Source organism: Petromyzon marinus, chromosome 13, assembly GCF_048934315.1.
Source record: "Petromyzon marinus isolate PM22_M1 ecotype Great Lakes invasive population chromosome 13, UKy_Petmar_22M1.pri1.0, whole genome shotgun sequence".
Classification (NCBI taxonomy): Eukaryota; Metazoa; Chordata; class Hyperoartia; order Petromyzontiformes; family Petromyzontidae; genus Petromyzon; species Petromyzon marinus.
The window spans coordinates 14,452,224-14,461,530 of NC_133679.1; the positions used below are offsets into that span (position 1 = coordinate 14,452,224).

At 46.9% G+C, this 9,307-nt stretch overlaps 1 protein-coding gene and 1 non-coding gene across 2 annotated transcripts; one reads left to right on the forward strand and one right to left on the reverse strand.

Moving 5' to 3' along the window:
• Positions 1-1,938: 1,938 nt before the first annotated feature.
• On the forward strand, positions 1,939-6,178 carry MRPL54 (mitochondrial ribosomal protein L54). The gene is made up of 3 exons (XM_032953637.2): positions 1,939-2,191; positions 2,753-2,909; positions 4,852-6,178. Exons 1-3 carry the CDS (start codon positions 2,002-2,004, stop codon positions 4,985-4,987), a joined length of 483 nt encoding a protein of 160 aa, XP_032809528.1. The 5' UTR covers positions 1,939-2,001; the 3' UTR covers positions 4,988-6,178.
• A 1,758-nt stretch (positions 6,179-7,936) lies between these two features.
• Positions 7,937-8,009, reverse strand: TRNAK-CUU (transfer RNA lysine (anticodon CUU)). The gene has a single exon. It is a non-coding gene; the product is annotated as a tRNA-Lys (tRNA).
• Positions 8,010-9,307: the final 1,298 nt, after the last annotated feature.

Sequence of the window (9,307 nt, forward strand, 5' to 3'; positions counted from 1 at the left end):
CTACTACATCTAAAACAATCTGGGTCCCGAAAAAAATGCAGCACCACATCTGCTGCAGTAGACTCTCTGAATCACATTTACAGTAGCCTTGATAATAAGCAGTACTGTGCCTGTCTTTTTCTAGACCTGTCTAAAGCTTTTGATACAGTAGACCACAACACCTTGCTTAGTAAACTAAGTTGCCTCGGTTTTTCCGAAAACGCAGTAAAATGGTTACAAAATTACCTCTTTTCTCGCACCCAAACTGTATTCACAGATCGTTGGAGGTCAAACAGTGTTAAGATAACAAAAGGGGTTCCACAGGGTTCCATCCTCGGCCCCCTCTTGTTCTCTCTTCATGTCAATGACTTGGGCATTGACCTGGATCATTCCAGGGTAAATCTTTTTGCAGATGACACGATACTGATTACTGATGGCCGCTCTCCGGATGACGTGATTGCTAAGCTACAGGGTGATTTCAACAAACTACAACATCAGCTAGTTGCTCTTAAACTAGTCCTGAATACCTCCAAAACCAAGGTGCTATGCTTCTCACAAGGACTAAAGCAGGAAGTTATTTTTCCCCAATTACATTCCTTAAATAATTATCAAATCGAGCAAGTCAATATCTATAAGTATCTTGGGGTCATCCTGGATTCAAAACTGAATTTAGAAGATCACATTGATTATATTGGTAAAAAGACAAAAATAAAAATTGGTTTTCTGTATCTACACAAGCACTGCTTCCCCCCAATGTTCCGTTTGGAATTGATAAAAGCTACCATACTGCCTCTACTTGACTACTGTGACATCGTGTATAAATCAGCCCCAAGTACTGTACTGAAGAAACTTGATTCCATCTATCACTCACCACTGTGATCTCTACATGGGGTCAAACTTAAAATCTCTTAATGTTCGACGGCTTGTGCACCAGATCTTATTTATTCACGATGTACTTACAAAAAAATCCGCAGACTACCTGCTGGATCTCCTCTCTGTTTCAAAGAACAAATTTGACCTCAGGTTTTCGCTCATTTACCAGCTTCACATTCCCTATTGCCGTACAAAAACTTTAGGAAGGGCCTTTGCTATTGATGCCCCCAGGGTCTGGAATGCTATTGCCAATAAACTGCAACTTGAATTGCTACCAATGAGATATTCTCTCAAAACTGCTCTAGAGGAGTTGTACACCCCTAGCTGCCACTGCTATTTATTGGCGTAAAATAAAATGTTTCGCTCCGGATGACGCTGCAAAGTATTATCTGTATTTTGATTTAGTGTGCTGATCTTAAAGGTGCATTGAAAAATTTGATACTCCGACCGATGCTTCTGTTGTTGTGGAGTAACTCATGCAGCCAGCTATGGCTCTAGGATTTAATGTTACATGTTATTTATGTAGTTTATTGTAAAAATTCGGTCACAGTCCCTATAATCACTGTTACATTGCATTTATGGATTTACTTTGGTGATTTCGAAAAGTTTTTGATTGGACATGTTTGCTTTGTTGTAGTACGGAGTTAGACTGATGGCCTTAATTTAAGTTTTCTTGTGGTTGTTGTTGTTTGACTTGCATCCCACTGGGATTTTTTGCACACAGCGTTGGTGTGCGGTGCTTTTTTCAGGAATATTTTGATGTTTTTTTCATGTTTGTGCAGTCACACACAGTCACTTTAAGATGTTTTCCTTGTTCGTGTTTTTGTTTTTTTGTTTGTTGTGGTTGCACCCGATTCAAGAGCCGAATGGCTCACAGGGCTATACCAAAATAAATAAACTGAAACTGAACTACTGGACATCTGTGAGGGAAACAAAAGAGCTTTACAGCGCTACGGATTTCCCCTCGGAGGAAGTTGGACGTGGCCACGCCCAGCAGGTACATCACCACCCAAGCCCCGCCCCTAGCCCCGCCCCCCGCCTTTGCTCCACCCACCCCATGTCTTTCTCTCTCGACCAATCAGCGCGGGTCCTATCGAGGGAGGGGTCAGAGTTTGCGGGTTGAGAGGTCACGGGGCACGTGTGGTAGCCATGGCGGCGTGCGGTGTGAGGAGGCTTTTGCTGCTGCTACCCGCGACCTTGGCGCGCGGCGCGCCCGCCGTAGGAGGGGGCCTCAGGCCGTCGGTGGGGCTCAGAGGATTCGCGGGCCTCGTGGGTCCCGGCCTACAGCCCCTGCTGCCGCCGGCCCCCCCTGCCAGCCGAGGTTACGCCAAGAAGCCGGGTGAGCGGACACGCTGGGGGACGTGGGGAGACAGGGGAGACAGGGGACACTGTGGGACACAGGGGGACACAGGGGGACGTCGGGAGACACGGGGACAGGAGAGGCAGGGGTACGTGGGGAGAAACGGGGACATGGGGAGACAAGGAAGTATGGGGAGCTGTGTGAATGTGCATAGAAGTATGGGGAGACGAGAAAGCTTTCTTCGTCTACCCCGACGGACGTGGCTGTGTGGGTGACACGAGACACTACAGGAGGCGAGGATGCGGCGGTAAACGCGGAGACACCCGCACACGAGGAGGGATGCAGTGCGATGTTGGCGGTGTACGTGCAGTGAAACACCGGGTCGTGCGAATTGAAACGGCAAAAGGAAGCACGAGAGAAAGACACAAGGACGAAGATCCACACCCATCGTTGTGTTTCACGCGTTACAAATCTGTGCATAGCGTTCGTGTTTTAATCTTGCGTACATAAAGCCTTGCGTGTACGCGTGCTATGTAAATGTTCGTAGATACCACAGCCTGCACCAATAACCACGTCCCCCCCCCGCCCCGCCATGCGCAGCGTTCAAGGCGAAGGGCAAGGCCATGGTGAAGGAAGTGCTCATGGACCCGGAGTTGAGCCGCGACCCCGAGGTCCTCGTCTCTCACTGCGTGGGCCTCAACTTCCTCCGCGAGGGCAGCGATCCCCCGCTGCGTTCCGACTCTGAGTACCCGCCCTGGTGTGTGTGCACGGGCGCAACTCTGGGGTTTAGGGGTTTAGGGGTTGCGCAGCGTAATGCGACGCGTAGGGGCCCCGGTCGACCACAGTGGGGCCGCCCGAATCGACAGATAAGCAGGGACATTTTTTTGAAAGAAAAACTAAAGTAGAATATTTCTTAAAGAGCAACCCTGTTAACGACTAATCGATAAACGGCGTGCCTCCATAGAGCACAATGTGTAGTGTGGTGTATAGTGTAGTGCCTCCATAGAGCACAATGTGTAGTGCATTGTATAGTAGTGTAGTATATAGTGTAGTGCCTCCATAGAGCACAATGTGTAGCGCATTGTATAGTAGTGTAGTGTATAGTGTAGTGCCTCCATAGAGCCCAATGTGTAGTGCAGTGTATAGTAGTGTAGTGTATAGTGTAGTGTATAGTAGTGCAGTGTATAGTGTAGTGTCTCCATAGAGCCCAATGTGCAGTGTATAGTAGTGTAGTGTATAGTGGTGTATAGTAGTGTATAGTGTAGTGTAATGTATAGTAGTGTATAGTGTAGTGGTGTAGTGCCTCCATAGAGCCCAATGTGTTCGCTTACCGACCATTCCCCTGTTAACGATGGGCTGTTGTTGGTACATTAAATATTAATACATTGATTAACCGCGTTTATTTTAATACTGTGTTTATAATGTTGTTAGTGTCTTTATGTATTAATATCCATTGTTTAAATATTATAAAGTGCGTTTTTTGGTTGAAAGTTTTTACTTTCGATGCTATCGGGACGAATTAAGCCTTTAACTTGTATTTCCTGTACTCGCTTAACGACCAAATCACTTAACGACCGGTTTTGTGGAACCGATTACCGTCGTTAAGAGGGGTTCTACTATGTAAAAAAAATATGAGAACAATAATTGTTATAGCCTACATTGTGTATACGGTTTAACAAACATCCATAGCTATTTCAGTAAAAGAGAATCGGGAGAAAGGAGGGGGGGCATAGTCGTATCTTGCTTAGCCCCCCCCCCCCCCGTTGAAATAGGTAGTGTTGCTCCTGTATGTATGCATGTATTTTTTTTACTTCTTTTTCACCGAACGTAGCCAACCGTCCTAATCAGAGGTTCGGGGAATATTGGTCGGATGGGGGGGGGGGCGTTTGTTTACAAGGTCGCTGGTGAAATTTAAAATAGGGTGATGAATGGACGGGGTGATTTGTGGACTAGAATACAGGGTGATGAGTTGACAGGGTGGATGGGGGTTTATTCACAGACCTCCAACTTGAGTCCTTATTACCCTTTCCCATTACCTGTGACGCAAGCGTTAATCCAAACGCTTACCGAAGTGTAATGCCGAACTCTTTAGTCATTGCTGTATCTGAATGAGCAAATAACCCCAATCTGGTCATATCTCAAACTAAGCAGGGATAAGCCTGGTTTACTCTTTGGATGGGAAACTGTCTTTGGTCATGACAGTCAAAATTAATATCATAAAGGAAAAAAAAATATCAGCTGGAATTGAGCAGAATTTACCCTTACCATTCACCACTGAAGCTCAGAACGTGTACGCGGTTCTTGTTCATTTTATTTAGAGGCATCTAATTGACATTTTACTGTACTCACCACAGAGAACTGTAGCGACACAACCGCACTCTATGATAGCTAGCACCAAACTGTGCCACATGCCTTTCCGCATGGCCTTGTGGGAGCCCCGGTACGTCTTCCGACCTGAAGATGTACCGATAAAGTTATTTTTTCTGTTTTTCTTCCGATTCCGTTCCGATGAGGTACACGGACGTACACGTATGTCATCAGAATGGGAGAATGGGAAAAAAACAAGTTTAACATGTTGGTTCTTCACCTCTACTATTGCTGATTCAGCACTTCTGCAGACAAGCGCGTGTCGGAAAGCGTTACTCAATCCACGCACTTGCGTGTGGTTTTTTCCCCCCTGTACCACCTGTCCATGCAAGGCTGTTTGAGCTGAATGTGGGACCCCCGTTGACGCTGGAGGAGGTGGAGCCTGACTCGATGGAGTATTTCCGACTGCTGCGGAAGCAGCACATGTGGCGCGTCAACAAGCTGAGCCGCCACAAACGCATCCGATGACTCCTCCTCTCAACTGCGGTTTCATTCAGCGCGGGACTCCCTTCCCTTGAGCTTCAGCCGTGCGTGCTGCCGACACCCTGCCTGGGTTCACGTCCAGGCCCCAGATATTTCTGTCCCTTCTGCCTGTGCTTGGCGGCCTCATTCTCTCCATGAAATAAATATGCCCACCATGTGTGTACTGCGTCTTTATACGTGGTCACATTTTATCGCGATGTAAATACACGTGTTGTGCTGACTCGCACAACGGTGCATAGGCTCCACACGAAGGTCCTCGATCTCGAATGGAGACCTGCGACTGGCGGTATCTATGAAATGTTGCATGTTTCTGGGGAGCGTCTTCAGATGTCGCATTTAAACGCTTATAAAACCCTGCATTGGCCTCTCCTGTCGGCACCGTAACACACTCGCCTATGACAACCGGCCACGTAAACTGGTCACCCATTGAAGCACACTCCAGGCACTAACCAGGATTTTTCCTGCTTAGCAGGGGCATCTCGCTGCGATGGTGAGATGTTAATTTCCTGGTCTGGTATACAGGAGGTCGTGGGTTTGTTCCCGACCCTGACGCCTTTATATTTGGAGTTTGCATGTTCTCCCCATGGTCGTGTGGATTTTTTTTCCAGACCTCCGGTTTTTCTCTCGACATTTAGAAACATGCATTTAGAGTATTTGGCTGCTGTAAATTTGAACGCGTTAAGCCACTTAGTTGAGTTATCATTTGTGGCTAGGTCGCTTCTGAAAAGAGCTTAATAGCTCGGTGGGCCTCATCTGGTAAAATAAAAAGTTGAGTTGAGCATCCAAGGTCTGGCAATCGGGTGCAGGCCAGGTCATTTTGGCATGGGCTACAACCATTCTATAATAATTGTTTATTGATACTATCTTGAGCTGGAGATATTGCTTGAATTTGGTTTTTATTTCAAAAGGAACATTTTTTATCTGCACCCTAAAGTTGTAGCGCTGGCTTTTACCACAGTCACTCGGCAACCTCTTGGCTCATTAGCAAAGTGGGTGCTGCTAAGCGCTCATGCCTCGGTGTCTCCCGAGTACCATTTTTGGCTCTCTTAAGTGTCCGCCGCTTCACCGTGTTCCTCTGTAAATTGTAAAAAGATATCGTTCTCAAACGACAAGTGCAAGTGTGGGATCTTCTGCATTTGAAGTATGTTTTATAAAATAAAAACATATACACGTGTATCTTGCTGTTGTCGAGCCCATTATGTTGTCTTTGAACCATTATTATGGTATTACCCAGAGAATGAATCGTTCCAGTCGTAGCTATGGGAATCTAGAATGGTGTAAAACTTCTACGAATGTTGTTTTGCGTTTGAGCTCTATGTATTTATGTTGAACTTCTTTCGCACCGTACGCAGCTAACCGTCTAAATCGGAGGTGCTGTACAGTTTTCCGATTTTTGTTGTGCCGCTAGTTTTCCGATTTTTGTTGTGCCGCTACGCGTTGTTCGGCACCTCGTCCCAACGGTTTTTCTCCAGCGTGCCGGGGCTTCAGGAAATTAATTCCCATCGACACCTCTGCAGGTGGTGACGTATGCCAAGTGATAGTGTTGCTTTTTTTCAGAGGTTTGCGGTTTAAATCCGGCAGCCCGTTCTAGTTCGTACTGCCGGTGTGTTAACCATACAATATGCTCCCGCCATCTGCTTCACAGGAGATGTTATGCGTCCCGCGACGATTCAAAAAGAGTAGGCCATTGTGTGCCAGTTTCGTTGTTCGAATTATAAATTTACCTGCAAAATAATTCCGATTGGCTCGACTACCAAATGTACTTATTTTCTTGAACTTGAGTTCCAGATGGGGATCGATTTCTTCATGCATTACTGTGTGCATGCATCGTGAGCCTGATCTGTTGCAGTCGGTGACTTAGTGGGTCATGTGTTGCGTTGTGAACCTGGCCACTGCTGACACTGCTGGGGATGGGTCTCTTCTCTTTGTGGTGAAGTATGTCAAACAACGCCCACCAATGACAGCACAGGAAGGCCTTCAGCCAGCAGTGGATTGAGGAAGGGGTGTAGGTTAATATGAAGGAATTTGCTTGCCAAGGTTCTGTCGGTTTAAGTATGGTCATAGCCCAACATCTTTCGGTGGTCAATAAGATGAGTATCAATTTGTGGGGAAATCAATAGTAGTTAGCGAGCACCTCATCAGCCACTTTCACATTCACCGGGACCTTGATAACGTTCCTCGTCATCTCTTGAAGTCACGCCAAGCCCTTTCATCAATGTGAGTTCAACCCGGATGAAGCTTGGAGAGCTGAATGGAGTTCAAAAAAAGTCACAAACGCCACCTTGTGAAAGACACAACGCAGAAGATCCCTGGGTTCGATCTTCCACGAAGCTCATGGTCCACCATAAACCACATCCACTGCACAAACCATGGCAGTAGATGTCGACATCTGATGCACAAATGAAAAATTAAAACGCTGCAGTGTGCGACTGTGGTCATCCAGAACAGACCGTAGCACAACGTATGACGACGCAATGGCAGATCCACCAATACGAAGGAGACTTCACAGCTGCTCCTGACGTAGTTTTCTGGCTTCACCTGAACTTGAAATTGTAGTTGTTGCTCTGCATCTACATCAGCCATACGACAGAAGGATAGTGATTGTCCTCTGGGAGATTCGCCATAGTAATGTGTAATTTCCATGCCTGACTCAAGGCTGTGAATCGGAGATGGGCCACAACTGTAATGCTCGTTGGAGCAGGAACTTTGATTTTGTTACTGCAGTGCAGGCACCACTCCAGTAGGGGGCAATAGTGCACCATACCACGCCTGTTCACAAGCAACTGTACCACCAGTACAACATTTACAATGAAGTAAAAAATGTATAAACATTGTTCACGTCCTTTGTTTAAATGCATGCATTGGTGGCCATACATCCTTCGAATTATTAATGCTTTTGATTTCACCTGTGATTAAAAATTTAAAAAATTCCAGCGCCCAACGTGGGGCTCGAACCCACGACCCTGAGATTAAGAGTCTCATGCTCTACCGACTGAGCTAGCCGGGCTTACGTGCAGTCTCACGGGATAGCCCTTACATAGGCAGTGCCTATTGGGATGTGTCAGTGTGGGGAGCGGTAGTGTAGCGGTTAGCGCTACGCTGCGCTGTGAACCCAGCGACCCGGGTTCGATTCCCGCTCACGGCCAACACCGGTGGCGATTTTATGAACCGGTCCTGGGCCTCCCCTAGGTCGACTCAGCCTCAAACGAGTACCTGGTGCGGTGTGTAAACATCGCCACTGGAGAGACAAAGGCGGCCGGGCTTGGTGCTGGCCACCCACCGCTTCGTGTGCCGTGCCGACCTTCATAGGTGCTCGCAAACAGCACTTAACTTCTAATTTTAGCAATCTTTGGAGATCGTAATCAGCCAATCTATGCGTTAACTGTGTGTTAGCCGACTTTCTGTGTTGCATTACATTTGCAAAAGATTTGCTACATTTTGTTTTCTCAAACTATTTCTCTCTCTAAAAAATTTACCAGCCTCTCAAAGGGCCATTCGACCTTCTTCTTTCCCTCGGTAGCTTCGGAGTGGATTCATTGACATGCTAATTCATCTGCTCCAGCAGCTATCCCAGCAGAGGCATTGGGTCTCTGTGTGTCTATGTTGTGTGTCTCTCTCTGTGTCTCTGTGTTGTCTCTGTGTGTCTCTGTGTGGTCTCTGTGTGTCTATGTTGTGTGTCTCTCTCTGTGTGTCTCTGTGTTGTCTCTCTGCTTGTGTCTACCTGTGTGTCTCTGTGTTGTCTCTGTGTGTCTCTGTGTCTATGTTGTGCGTCTCTCTCTGTGTGTCTCTGTGTTGTCTCTCTGCTTGTGTCTGTCTGTGTGTCTCTGTGTTGTCTCTGTGTGTCTCTGTGTTGTCTCTGTGTGTCTATGTTGTGTGTCTCTCTCTGTGTCTCTGTGTTGTCTCTGTGTGTCTCTGTGTGTCTATGTTGTGTCTCTCTCTGTGTGTCTCTGTGTTGTCTCTCTGCTTGTGTCTACCTGTGTGTCTCTGTGTTGTCTCTGTGTGTCTCTGTGTTGTCTCTGTGTCTATGTTGTGCGTCTCTCTCTGTGTCTCTGTGTTGTCTCTCTGCTTGTGTCTGTCTGTGTGTCTCTGTGTTGTCTCTGTGTGTCTCTGTGTTGTCTCTGTGTGTCTATGTTGTGTGTCTCTCCCTGTGTGTCTCTGTTGTCTCTCTCTGCTTGTGTCTGTCTGTGTGTCTCTGTGTTGTCTCTCTGCTTGTTTGTCTGTGTGTCGCTGTGTTGTCTCTGTGTGTTTGTGTGTTGTCTCTGTGTGTCTATGTTGTGGGTCTCTCTCTGTGTGTCTCTGTGTTGT